This window comes from Monopterus albus, unplaced genomic scaffold (assembly GCF_001952655.1).
Source record: "Monopterus albus unplaced genomic scaffold, M_albus_1.0 scaffold41.1, whole genome shotgun sequence".
In the NCBI taxonomy this organism is placed as follows: domain Eukaryota; kingdom Metazoa; phylum Chordata; class Actinopteri; order Synbranchiformes; family Synbranchidae; genus Monopterus; species Monopterus albus.
Window position 1 is genome coordinate 2808742 of NW_018127921.1, and position 14359 is coordinate 2823100.

The 14359-nt window shown below is 40.4% G+C and overlaps 1 protein-coding gene across 1 annotated transcript in view; it reads left to right on the plus strand.

Moving 5' to 3' along the window:
• plxna4 (plexin A4) overlaps window positions 1-14359 on the plus strand; it is a 328946-nt gene that overhangs the window by 209759 nt on the left and 104828 nt on the right. Inside the window, exon 5 of the mRNA XM_020599492.1 lies at window positions 12976-13052. Within this exon, the coding sequence (XP_020455148.1) occupies window positions 12976-13052 (77 nt within the window). The remainder of the gene's footprint in view (window positions 1-12975; window positions 13053-14359) is intronic.

The following is a 14359-nucleotide window of genomic DNA, read 5'->3' on the forward strand; positions in this document are numbered from 1 at the left end:
GAGCGATAAGAATTGTGCATAAGATGGGGTATAGGGATCACACCAATGGAGCTTTCATACAGTCTAAATTGTTAAACTTTTTTGATTTAGTTGGATATAAGACTGCAGTGTTTATGTATAAAGCCAGGAGCAATTTATTACCTGGTGGAATTCAAAAACTATTTAATGAAAGGGAAGGGGGATACAATTTAAGGGGTCAGTTAAATTTAAAAATTCATGCTATACGTACAACCAAAAAAAGATTTTGTATTTCCATAAGTGGGGTAAAACTATGGAATAATTTAAGTGTAGACATAAAAAATAGTAATAGAATTGACAAGTTTAAACATAAATATAAAGGTATGTGTCAATCAAGATATATGCAAGAACAGGATTAATGATTAATTAGATGGAACATTGTGGGTGTGGTGTACACTTTGTAATAATTCTTTAGTATATTACTTGTGTGGTGTAGAAGATAATTATTTCAGAATGTAGTTATGTAAGAATGTTAACACTGTTATAATCTTTTTTTTTTAGTATAATACTTGTGTGGGTAGAAGTGAATCATTTACTGCTTGCAAACCAATGATGGTAAGATGATGTCATGGGGTAGGACTGGATAAGCCTGACTTCTTCCTAGTATGTACTAGGTATAAGCACATTGATATTGGATTATGTTTAAATTATGTGTGTTGTCATATAAACTGTTTTTACATGCTTGAAAGAATAAATCAAATCAAATCAAATCAAATCTTTATATTTAACACATATACAATAGGTAGTAATTTGAGTGGAAATGATGCCATATAGATATTTGGAGCTAAATATTGCTAGGATAAATAACAGTGTAGTTCAGTGTAGCTGTGTTCATTGTCAATTATTAATGTGATTGTTAGAAATAATATTGCACAAGCTCAGAAGCAGAGATATTCTACATATCACTTTTCTCTTCCTTGTCTTTATCTCTTGCCATGTGTAATCACAGACGGCCACTGATGTTTTGTTGGCAGCGATAGCCTGGTTACCCCTGTATATTGTCTGCAGCTGGCACAGGATTATAGACCTCTCTGGCATCATGCAAGCAATTTGTTTGTGTGCATGTACAAATGCATGCACATTCAAAGTGCCCACAGTTGAAGGTGCACTTTCAAATGCAGTGCTCATTACATCTTCTGAGGTCTCAGTCAGTCCATCTGAAGAGGGAGAGAAAGGAAAAGGGAGGGAGAGAAACAAGTGAACTGTATAAAGACATCAAATGCTCCTTCGTCATGACATCCAGTTACCACTGTTTTGTGCAAATCTGTTAACCAACAAGATGAGAGCTTTTTTCTCTCTTGGATTGAGTGTGTGTAATTGGGCTTACAAAAAGACATTACAAATTAACACATGAATTATGAGGAACACTTGACTTTCATTTCTTCCCATTATGTTAGAATCATTTATTTCTCCATATTGTTGCCCAACAACATGTTACAAATTTAGTATATTTAATTTGCATTGTTAATTAGCTTATATTGGAAAAAACAAAATGAGTTTTTGCTATCCACCTGTGTTCCAAGGTACAGGCCTTTGAAGTTACTGGTCTATTAGCCTAGTTAGAGGACAGCTTAAAGCACTGCTTTATTATTGCCAGCACCTGTCCTGATTTACTGTTAAACACAGCACTGAAGGAAGCGAGTGCAAAGCGAGCCACCATTAGCCGGGGTCTGTCGGAGGTTTCTTCCGTTAAAGGGAGTTTTTCCTCCCCACTGTCGCCAAGTGTTTGCTCAAAGGGGATTTGTTGGGTTTTCCCTCTGTAATAATAGTGATAACAGTAAGGTCTAGACCTTACTTTGTAAAGTGTCCTGAGATGACTTTTGTTGTGATTTGGCGCTATACAAATAAAATTTGATTTGAAATTCCTTTTCTCAAATGAAGAGAACATGCAGTGAAAGGGAGATAGATGGGTGGGAAGGATTTACTTAGTACAGTTGGAGAGAAACCTGGTGTCAGGTTTGTCTTCAGCAAGGTTCTTGAAGGCTTCCTGTAAACTCCCTGTCATGCTGTTGCCTTAAATGAAAACATGTTTTATTACATGTCAAAGAATGTCAAAATGCTCTTGATACTATATGCAATGCAAGATGGATACTAACAGGATCTATTTTGTACAATTTTCCAACTTTTAGAAAAAACTAATAAAGTGCAGTGGTGGAAAGTGACTAATTACATTTGCTCATGTTAGGTAATTTCTTAGTTAGATAGATATTGATTAGAGATTTGTTGTATTAGAAGATGTTAGTGTAGCCAGGATGTCTCCTCAGGCTGTTAAATGCAAGGATAGTTAAGGCAGAGAAGGGCTCAAGTCAGGGACAAATGTTATTATGACGGTAAAAGTAACCATAATATTTGTCTTAATGTGTAATGTTATGTCAAATTGTTTTAGATACACACCACGAAAACAACAGCCACACACATTATTTTCTTCATGTTTTGTCTACTGCTCTGCTCAGCTGCCAAGCTGGCATATCAGGTGACGTCACGGTTCGACAGCCCAGAAATGATTAATATTGTATAGCAATGCTTGGTTCGGGGTCTTTTTCTGCTTCCGGGCTGCTTTGGCAGGCTGGGGGTTGGAAGATCTCTGGACTTGAAGTGTTAATTCTTGCCTGTGCCTCTTTGAATAAACCAGCACGGTTATATTTTTTATATACTCAAGTGGTCTGAGTCGTCCCTCGGAGTTCCTGGTTTGAAAGAACCGGACGAGGCTTTATAATGGAATGTAGCCTTTACTCAAGTACTATCTTTAAGTACAATTTTGAGATTTCTGTACTTGAGTATTTTCATTTTCTGCTACTTCATACTTTGGCTACATTAGCTTACATTTTAGAGGCAAATATTGTATTTTTTATTTATTTGATAGTATGAGTTACTAGTTATTTCATTTGTCCTGGTGGGAAATTCACACACTATCCAGCAGTAAATAAATGTTAGGTTGTGGTCACCCCTACTGTATATGCAGGGCTGGCCTGCCTGTTTGTGAGGCCCTAGGCAAGATCAAGACAATGGGCCCCCAAAGCACAAACATTCAGAACACAGCATATACCACTGATTTTGTTTTTGTTCATTCTTCACTGAAGAATGTCCGACTGGTTCCCTGTCCTGTGCCTGAAGAATCTTCAGGCATAACTTTGTGCTAAACCTGAGACGATTCATACCAAGTACTCCACAACAGCACAGAAATAAATGCAAATATCATACTACATGCATGATATACAACAAAACTAATTAGTGTAATATTAGTTTTAAAGCACCAAAATGTTAGCTGTATTGAAAGCAACAGTTTGTCATTCTTTTTGATTTTTCACTCATTAACACTGGCAAGCTTTACATTTTGACTCTGACAGAGATGTCACCAGGGCTGGCTGATGAAATTCTGAAGTTGGCCAGTGCCACCTTTGACCGTCCCCTTGGCTCCACCAATTTTTGTGACCTGGTTGTATGGTAGTTGTAAGACAGCTGTAAGGCATTTAAATGTGTTGCAGACAAATTGGAAAAAGAAAAGAAACTGCATCTTTTATCAACCATTTCAGCTGTCAAACATTTTAGTTTTAAATTATAATATGTTTAAGGTGAAATAAATAAATTGGAAATTAAACAGCGCCACAAGGGGGCCTCCTTGCCATATTGAGGTCCTACGCAGTTGCTTATCTTCCCCAGTGGATGGGCTGGCCATTCCTGCATGCACGAGTTTTTAAACACAGCAGAGTACTGCTTGCTCTATGAGCATGGTGGTTTAGAAAAACATCTTGTACACACAGATGCACATTCCCAATTCCCAGTTGTGGCAAATGCAATTAAATCACCCTAAGCTGGTGGATAGCAGAAGGCCACGTTCTCTTTCTGGGACCTGGGACCTGCTGTACTGTATATACTGAGAGTGCAGTTGTCATAGATGGAAGGAGGGAGAAATACAGAGAGAGGAAATGCATGATAGAAGGAGAAAATAGGAAGGAGCCCACAACTGGGGGCTCAGAAGAGAGTTGGTCATTTATTTGATTTTGCTTTTCCTTCCTGCCTGTGTCATCTTTGTTCGGTTTGTTTTTTTCTTTATTATTTCAGGATTATAAATTATTGTTCCTATAACCCATATTCATTTTAAAGGGGATTTGTGAAGCAAATTAGGATTCCAACTTTTGTTTGTTGCTCTTGTTTGTTCATCCCTTCTCTCTCAGGTGTGTTCAGCCAGTCAGAAGGTGGAAGATACCATCTTAGATGAAAGTGGAGTGAGGGAAGATAAAGTGAATTGGTATCTTCCAGCTTCTGACTGGCTGAACACACCTGAGCCAGGTAATCAGCAGCAGGTCAGGCAGGGATAGTTGGAAAACAAGCAGGACAGCGGCCACCCCTGATCTACTCAGATTATAGCATATGTAGTGATTATGGATGTTGGGGTTGCACTTACAGTGACAGAGACAAGTGACTATAGTTCTAGTCAGGGGGGTTAAACTTTATCACAACAAAAACTGCTAAAGTTTTTGTTGTCTTAGTCATTCAACCCATGCTTGAATGTTGCCTAGTCATACCATTACCCTCTAGCACTACAGCAAACATATTAACTTCTCTTGCCAACAGCTGTTCAGGCAGCAGATCTGAAGTGTTCCTACATGTTTTTATTGCTAAAGTAATGTTTTGTCAACATATACTGTACAATATTGTGGTTTTTACATTCATCATATAAACTGTTGTTTGAAAGTGCTGTGATTGCCACACTCATGGTGCTAAATTATATTCAGCTTAGCAAATGCAGATCTGTAAGTGTGAATTATTGAAGTGTTCTGTAGCGGGGGTAAAATTGTTCAAAGTCAAGTGTTTTTTTTTTCTGTTTGGAACCCCCGGGGGAAATCTGACAAGCCAATTTGTGGAAGTATCACATCTTTGCATCTCACCAAAGATATTTAATACCAGCATCCTTTAATTCCGGTCAGTGGGAAACTTTTTACCACATCCCTTACATTGTGGTTTCCTCACCCCTCTAGTGTGTGGCTAGTTTGGATATATTGTGTTGTGACCCAGTTTAGCTGCAGGCTGCTGTAGTCTTAACAAGGAATGTAAATAGAACTAATATGCTGCAGCCATTGCTACCTGACACTTCTGCAAAATGTCAACAAAATGGGGCAGACAAGGTTGGATTGAACATTTTTCTCACTTAGTCTCTTTTGAAGATGTACCATTTTGTCTTTTCTTTCTTGGTCTCTCTCACTGTTTCGATAGTTGTAAATCTCCATACTATAGAATAGACATACTTTAAATAAAATTTGCCATTATTGTGAGTCATTAGCATCTTTTGTCACAGTTTTGGTGAGTCGAAACAGCCCAAACTGTGCACTTTGTAATACTGGCCTTATTTTTACCCAGGCTATGTCATAGGGCAAGATGATGTAGTTTGTGCAGATCTAGCCACATAATGGCTAGATTTGCACAACCACTGGGAGGAAAGGTATCAAATGCAAATTTTGTTTATGCTCAGATAGGGTCAAACCTCACCCCCAATACCCTTTACTTTGGCATTTGTCATAGCTTCACCTGAGGACTGATGGCTTTCAGTAAGATGAGAAAACATTAGCATAATGTCAGGGCAAGATTTACTGTGCAAATTTATTGCTGAGCTTTGCATGCCTCAGCTTTTGGTTGCATTTTTTTCCTTTTGTTAAGAATAAACATTGTTGACAGATGGTCCATTCTAATGTGTACACTATTATTAGTAATGTGCTTCAAGTTTGTTTACCTGCTTTTATATCTTTGTGCGTGGGGGCTTTAGCCTCTTTGGAAGAGAAAAAATAAGTGAAAATGATTGATTGTGTCCGAGTCGTTTGTCATGCACTGACAGTCCTGACAGCACAATGGATGGCTTTCTCATTTGACCTCTGAAAACTTCAAATGATAACAGTATTGCGGTTACAGTTCCTGGTCCGCTCTGTTACCTGAGTTTATGATATAATACCATTGACTGGTGGTTGATGGATTGAGTGGTGCGTCAGTTGTGACGAGGCAGCGGGTCATTGATGTGTTCCTTACTTCATCAACTCTCGCGTTATTCTCAATCACCTCAAAAGAACAGAGGTGGAACATAGGAAGTCAAGAAAGAGAGACCAGTAAATGAATGAAGGAATAAATGACAGAATGAATAGATATCTGATGTTGGAGTGGAGAATAAGAGACAATAGAATTAGAAAGGTGAAGTTGAGAGGAAATGTTGTTTGACCATTTGCAATAACTACTGTTTGTTATCCGGGGAAGCCTTAAAAGGTTTTCATATCAGGGACTGTAAAACAATGCACATTGTCACAGGCTGATAGAAATACAGCATGATTAGTGATTTGGTGAGGGTGTCAGGTTTATTTCCATTTGCACAACATGCTGTTGTGATAACAGTCAGAAATTATTGACTCATGTGAATAATGGTTTCTTTTTGTCAGGATTTATGATTGTAGCTCATTTGCTTGCAGTTAATTAATTGCACACTGACTGTCATAAGTAACAAAGTATTTTTGCCTCGTGCACATTTCTGACTTGCGTGTGATTAAAAACAACCAAATAATACTACATTAATAGTAATATTAACAATAATATTATTTCTTATTTATTCCTACTTCCTGGCCAATAGTAATGATACACTGCCAGCACTGAACAAATGAACAAACAAACACACCAGGGAAGGAGAAAGAGACAAAGCTAGCCTGAGGGGGGAGAAGAGAAAAGATGAGACTTCACCATGCTCTACAGGCTGTAAAGCAGGATTGGACTATCACTTTAATTTCCCTCCCTCTGTTCATTGGTGCAGTGGTGGAGTTTGGCTGCAGGTGGAATCTCTGTTTAATTACAAGTGGAGGGAGCAGGAAAAGAGTAGGATAAAGAGGAACAGAGTTGAGGCAGAAGAATTAGTTGATAATAACAGTGCAGATTTAATAAATGATCACTTTCCTACTGCAGGTTGACTCGAAGGCTCCTGACATTAAGGAGGAGGGGAGAAAGAAAGGAAGAGAACTGAAAGGAAAACAAAATCAAGCCTTATCACCTCAATCTCAATGTAGTGATAAAGAATTCTACATACTCCTTCTCTCCCTCACTCATCTCCTGCATACTGTACACATTGTTTATATACTGTATATTGAATATGTAATTTGATGTACTTGTACCACCACAGTAAATGATTAAGTGCATCTTCATTTCTCTACGGGCACATTAAGGCATCAAGTACTTCTGTGATCGCTACCTTTTTAAAAAGCATGATTATATTTAGCAGCTTCCATCTCTTCCTATTGTGAAAGGAGGGAGCATGCAGGGCGTAATGGCTGTCATTTGCTCACCTGAAACAGGAGGGATTTAGAAATGCCATGCACCCCATGCTTTGTATTTACCCCTGCTGATATGATAGCGTAGCTATAGTGAAGAGACAGTGAGGCATAATGGTTGCTTCTCGGGCAAAGGCTGTGAAGAAGATAGCATGAAATGAATGTGATATTGAGATGAGAGAGACAAGGGGTGCATTGGGTCGTTTAGCCACCAAATCCCTCAATTTTTTGATAAAAGAGGGGACAAAAGTGTTGCCTGCTTGAGTGTGTGTGTCTGTGTGAGCCAGATAGAGAATGAAGGCTCTGGAGAGATGATGAATGTATGATCTTACACACCTCAGAGCATCTGAGTGACAAAGAAAGACAGACAGACAGAGGGAGAATGAATGATATCAGGATGCATGCTCTGGAACAGAGGACTCACTTTGGCTTTGAATGTGGTGTGTTTGTCTGTGTGTGCGTGTGTCTGTGTGTGCTTTATCTGTTGAAAACCATTTCCCCTAGATGCATGCATCTTGAGGCCGCAATAGGAATCAGGAGGTTGCTTCCATTCTACAAGTATAAATCTGTGTGTGTTTTAGTATGTATGGGTGTGTACATGTGAGTGGTATGTTTATCGACATATCTACCAGTGATGAAGTGTTAAATTATAGTGTTCAGATATGGTAGCATTGTTTGCTACAGTTCCATCTGGGTGCTTAGCTTTTATAGCAGATCACAAGGTGACAAACCACTCAGTGTGGTAACATGGTTACATAGATTACGTAAAAGCTTTGACAGCTGGAATCTGTCTATAGGCTAAGACAGTGGCGTTTCTCTTCAGTGACTAACAAGCTATTTAGTTGGCAGTGGGCTGAGGCAGAGGAGCATCTTGGTGGAGAATAACAAAGGGAGAGAATCTACTGTATCATGTGAGATGCAAAGAAGATCAGTGTTTGATCATGTGCATACACACTTATATTACTGTCTTCTATCTCAAACTCATTCCCTTTATCTGGCTAATATAGATACACCTCTACACAGTAGGGAGGGGAAAACATACTTGCTGATTCTCCCCCAAAGCACACACACCCGATTAACACACAAAGATGCACTGTTTCTAATTTGTAATAGAATGCAGGATTCCTCTTGACTCTGTCAAGGAGATGCGCCTCTCAGAATTCATTCAGGTGTATGTCAATCGGTGTCTCTGTGTGTGTCTGCCTGAGTATGCTATTTATAGTAGTTGGAGAGATACAGAGAAGCGACATAAATGTAGAGAGCTACAGAGAATGATGTTTGGTTTCAGACTATCTCCATTGTGTCAGTCTGTGACTGCAGTATGTGCTAATTTCTGGTTCAGATGCATCGATGTGCACACCTGTTGATATGATTTCCACAAAGGGGTGTGCAAAATTGTAGTACTGACTTGGCATGTTTTTATTTGAGAGAGAGAGAGAGAGAGAGAGAGGCTGTCAGGCAGAGATGTATGTGATGGTCTGCACGTCCAGTAACAGAGAGAACTACCATCAATCCCAGGCTGTGCTCTAGAGATACCACCATGCTTACAGTAAGCATTTTTAATCTTGCGTTACATACATGCCCTGCATTGGATGGCTTAATTATGGGCCTTTTTATACCCTTAAATATGGAAGCTAGTCATTAAAATGTGCTGCAAGGTTTATAACTGTACAGAGCACATGTATGGTCACTTTTTCATTGTGATAATGTAACTTTCTGGTGTCTTTTTGTTTAAGTTGGATTCTAAATTAGCTTTTGTTCAGCTGGGAATCACCGATTGATAAAGGAGAAAAATGTTTACCCTCAGCTTTATCTAAAAACTCCTATTTTAAGACTGAAATTCCAGTTTGTGCACATACACACACGCATAGAGCTTTACCCTCATCATAACTCAGTATCAGCCCCATGCTGATTATGTCGTCTCTCTTTCCTGGCTGTCATCAGTGAGCAGCATGAGTGACAGCAGTCATCCACCAATGACGGCTCATTAATCAAAAGTGCCAGTAACATCTATTATTGTGCCATACTGTTACTATGGTGAGAAGAGGAGGGGCACAGCTAGTATCTACCTCAGCTTTGCCCTGTGCACCTGCTCAGTCAAGGCCCATGGCAATCAATGCCAGTGAGTTGGTAAGGCCATATATCATAATCAATGGACTGCTGTCCATGTTTCCCATATGGGGTCAGTGGGGAAAAAATGGAAACTGTCAAGCAAATAGCTTTTTTGTGGAAATAAGTCCTGATACAAAATGCTTTCTCACTTTACATATCACTTTGTTGTTTGGTTTGTTTTTTCAGTTAATGGGTATTTTTGGCTGTTGTATTTTGTGATGAATGTAATTTGTTGTGTGGATAAATCAGAAGTAGCAGATCTACAGTTACTTGTTAATGTTATTATATAATATAGGAAAATGAGGAATCATTCCCATTACAACAGATGATATCCTGGGGATCTCCTCCCAGCCCTGGATCAGGGCATCCGTGAGCTCCTGGTCAGTTTGTAGTGGTACTTGGTGGCAACAGATGCACCCAATGCACAATGTCCCATAGGTGCTCAATTGGATTTAGGTCAGTGGAATGTGAGGGCCAGGCAATGGCATCAATGGCTTCATCATCCAGGAGCTGCCTACACACCCTGGTTTGCCTCTGCGCCATGTGTGGATGTCAGTGAAGACTTAACTCCTGAATGATGAACCTTACCGTCCTGCTGAGAGAAACATTTCAGTGAGATGTCAGATTTTTCTGTTGGACCCCAGGGTGCATTTAATGTTTGTTCACACACTTGCACACCAGTCAAAAATCTCTCATGCTTTGTTTTTGAATGAGAGGAGGTGCATTCCTTTTTTTGTCTTCATACCTCTCTGCCTTTTAATATTCACCTGCACATTCATTCCCACGCAGTTTAAAGTCCTGAGTTGGTGAGGCACTGGTGCCACTACTGAAGAGCAGCATTTTATTTCTCCTGGTGCATTGTCCTGCACCAGGAGGAACCCAGGGCCTACTGCACCAGCATAAGGTCTGACAACTTTGACGATTTCATCCCAGTACCTCACAGCAGTCATGGTACCACTGGCTATGACATGGAGGTCTGTGCAGCCCTCCAAGGATATGCCTCCCCATCAGTGACCCACCACCAAACCCATCATGTTCGATGACATTACAGGCATAACGTTCACTATGACATCTCCAGACTATTTCACACCTGTCACTTGTGCTCAGTGTGAACCTGCTTTCATTTATGAAGAGAGTGGGGAGCCATTGGTGGACCTGCCATTTCTAGTGTTCTCCAACGAATGGCAGTTGAGCTGCACTGTGCTGGGCTGTGAGCACAGGTCATACTAGAGGACGTCGGGCCCTTATGCCACCATTATTGAGTTTATTTCTGACAGTTTGGTCAGAAACATGCACACCGGTAGCCTGCTGGAGGTCATTTTATAGGTCTCTCACAGTGCTCCTCCTGTTCCTCCTGGAAAAAAGAACAGATATTGGTCCTGCTGCTGGCTTGTTGTCCTTTTACAGCCCTGTCCAGCTCTCCTGGTGTCCAGCCAGTCTCCAGTTATCTCCTCCATGCTCTTCAGACTGTGCCCGGAGACACAGCAAACCTTTTTTCAACAGCCGTATGGATGTGCTGGGGTTTGTTGGTTTGTTTATTAACAGCATATCTCAAAAAGAAATGAATAGATTTTATAGATTTATTTATTTATTTATTTATTTTTGTAGAGGTAGGGTATGGCCCATGGAACAATTGATTAGACTTTGGTACAGATCCATATCATAATTTGGATACAGGATCTTTTAAAAGATTATTCTTCATTGTGAGTGCTGGAAAGGCTGACAGTAAGTGAGCCCTCTTGTGACCACCGTGCACAGCTACGCCACTCAGCATGGTGAGCGCATACAGAGACAAATCCTTGGGTCAGCAACAGCTGCCTATTCATTGTCACTGGGAACTGAGTGCTGTCACTCAGTACATCCTGCTGTGGGAGACAGGGACTGAAGGAGCCCAGCAAGGTGACAGGTCAGAGCTGGGGAAAGATCTGCTCTCTGCAGTGACAGTCAGCCAACCTTTAGAAAGACGTACTTTTGTAATACCATACAAAAGTGGCATGGTAAATTGGTCACTTACCATTATGGTAAAATTCTATTGTCATACTCATAGCTGTGGTACAATATCATGATACTCTACCATGCTACACTATAATGGTAATGTAGTACAGTACCATGGTACTGTACAATGCCAATGTACAATGAAGGTACTGTATCATGGCAATGCACCATCATGGATGCCGGCGTTCTAGCTGCACATGATAGCTGCGTTTCTACTGTCGGACCCTAATGAGTGGTGTAGTGGTCAAAAACAAACAAGGTACCACTCCTGAGGTGATATTATTTGCAGTAGGCATATATGGGTGAGTAAGTGTTTTATATAATCCTGTAACATCTGTTTCTCTTCTCTGAAGAAGTTTGGAGATGTTTGTGACCATGGGAACTGAGCTTGCTCAAGCAAGAATATCTTGTCCTCCTTGTTTAATTTATGGGTAAACATCCAAAGAGAAGCCTCCCATAAATGGGAAGCTTCAGCCTTATGTGAACTGTTTGTGTGCTCTGTTTATGTTCAGAAAAGGAAATGGATGCTAGGTCAATGCAACCTAGACGTTTTTGGAAGAAGGGGTGTAAAGCTGACTCTGGCTTAAGGAGGGGAGTGTACAGGAGGTGTAATCAGGAGAAGATAAAAGTTAGGATAGCTGTGGGTTAGGAGAAGGATGATACGGTGGTATAGTGTGCGCGGACAGACGAATGGACAGAACGCGGCTGGGAGGAGACCGACTCCGGACTCTGGACTCTGACAGACATGACTAACCATGACTGACTCACTGACAATTCTCTTATCTAATACTTTTGTTTATTTCCAGGCAGAGACAGTGATTCTGTTCCTCTCATTGAACTGTTCAGTATTATTGTAATATTAAATAACTAATGGAATTGGGATGATTTGCTTGAATTATTTTAGTCCACATCAGACCCTAACTCCTACAGTGGTACACCCTGTGCTTCCCCTAACCATCACACTGGCTTAACATTACAGGTTGTTGTGGACTGTACTGCTTTGCTTTTCTACTGTATTTTTTTTCTGTGTTGGTCTGTTTAGAGGAGAAAGGGGCTGCCCTCCACTCACACACACATACACAGCTGAGCAGAGGACATGAATGATCACTCAATAGTGCAACAATCAGCCAGTAATAGGGACTGTACAGTATGAGCAGTTTATGAAACAGCTGTTGAACAGACAGAACACAAACTTGCAGAAATGTGACATCTTTACTGTTTTGCCCACAGTCCACTCACAGTTTTACCCCTAAACCAATGAGTGCATGTCTGTCATGTCTGTTGTTTTTCTTGAATATCTTTCAAACTAATAATGAGGGTCAAACTATCATGAAAATATTGCCTTTATGGGTAAACTGCGTTGCCCTTGGCAGAGATTTGCTCTCTGAGTCCTGTCTAGTTATACACTGAATAAAAATTAGCCTGAAGAGAGTTTGTAAGTTGACAAGTAGCCTTATTGAAAACTCTATTTTGAGACCTTTAATCATAGACAACAAAATGTAAATGTTGGATGTCTTTCCAGATTATTTAATAACTTTTGTACATCTCTCTACAGCTGTCAAGAGTGCCAGTGGAGGCCTGTGGTCAGTATTCAACCTGCAGTGAATGCCTTGGGTCAGGAGATCCCCATTGGTGAGGACACTCATTCACTTAATTCATTCCTTTGCCTCTTACCCTTACAATGATAAGTACTATAAATGCCTAAACCCAACCCTTACCATAACCATAACCTAACTGGAATTCTACCCTTAACCCTTAAACCAGGTCTTAACTTTCCGACAACCCTTTGGAGCTGTGAGGACTAGCCTAAATGCCCTAATATCAATAAAAATAAAATTTGTCCACACAGCTATAGAGAGACATACACATTAATTCTCACAGACCTCAGCTGCTGTCAGACCCTTTCCCTCAAGACTGCAGTGGGAGATGGTGCTTGCTGGGGACAGAAAGATTTCCCACTCCACTGTAAATTGAAAATTGGTTTCTTGTGTTGGTGCTAGCCTTTGGGTAGAGTGTGGGTGTGTGTGTGAGTGAGACCGAGTACATTTAGCACTTTCATCCCTGTTGGCACTGAGAGGACATGGTGAGGGCAGAGAAGCACTGTGAGTGTGAGAAGAACTTACCCACTGTAACCCAGAGAGGAAGGAAGATGCACAGGAAAGGAGACAGTGTGACAGGTGGATGTGATAATAGGGGGATGAAAAGCGAAGTGGCAGAGGGAGAGAGGTAGAGAAGCAGGGTAGTAAGGAATAGTTTCTGGTGAATTCTGAGAACGACAAAGAAAAGAGAGACATCAGGACACAAACTTCCAAGACAGAAGAACTGTCAAAGAGGAGCAGACTGTGACAAATTGACAAAGATCTTCAAAGGGTCTTAATGGGGAAAAAAAAAGAATGTTAGTGTGCAGCAGAGTTAGGAAAGGAGAATCAGAGGGTGCCCGTGTTTCTGGTCTCCTGAGTGTAAAACGCATTACTAGACAGAGGACACACTTTCTCAGGTTATGGGTCACAAACCAGAGGTTAGAGGCACACACATACATGTCTTTATGCCTTTGTGTGGCCCACGTTCTGTGACTTCTTTGTGAGGGCCACCACTTCTACTATAGCTACAATGGTGCAAAACACAAATCTATCATGAGGTGGCAATTGAGAATCAAAATGTCACTTCAGAATTCATAAAACTCGAAGTAAAAGAAATCTTTTTCTTCTACACGTGTGAGGACCGGAGCCTGTTGCCAAGCAGATTTGGTGAACTGGACCTTCTGTCACAAAGCATCAAAACAATGCATGTTATATCACCAGATTTTAGCAGATCTTTCATAACTGTCCCATCTTACTTTCCTGGTTAACCCAAACCACAGCATTACAGAGATGGAAGCATGTGGTTTTTAATTTTGCCAACGTAAAGTGTATTTAACCCTTGTGTGGCATTCACTTTTT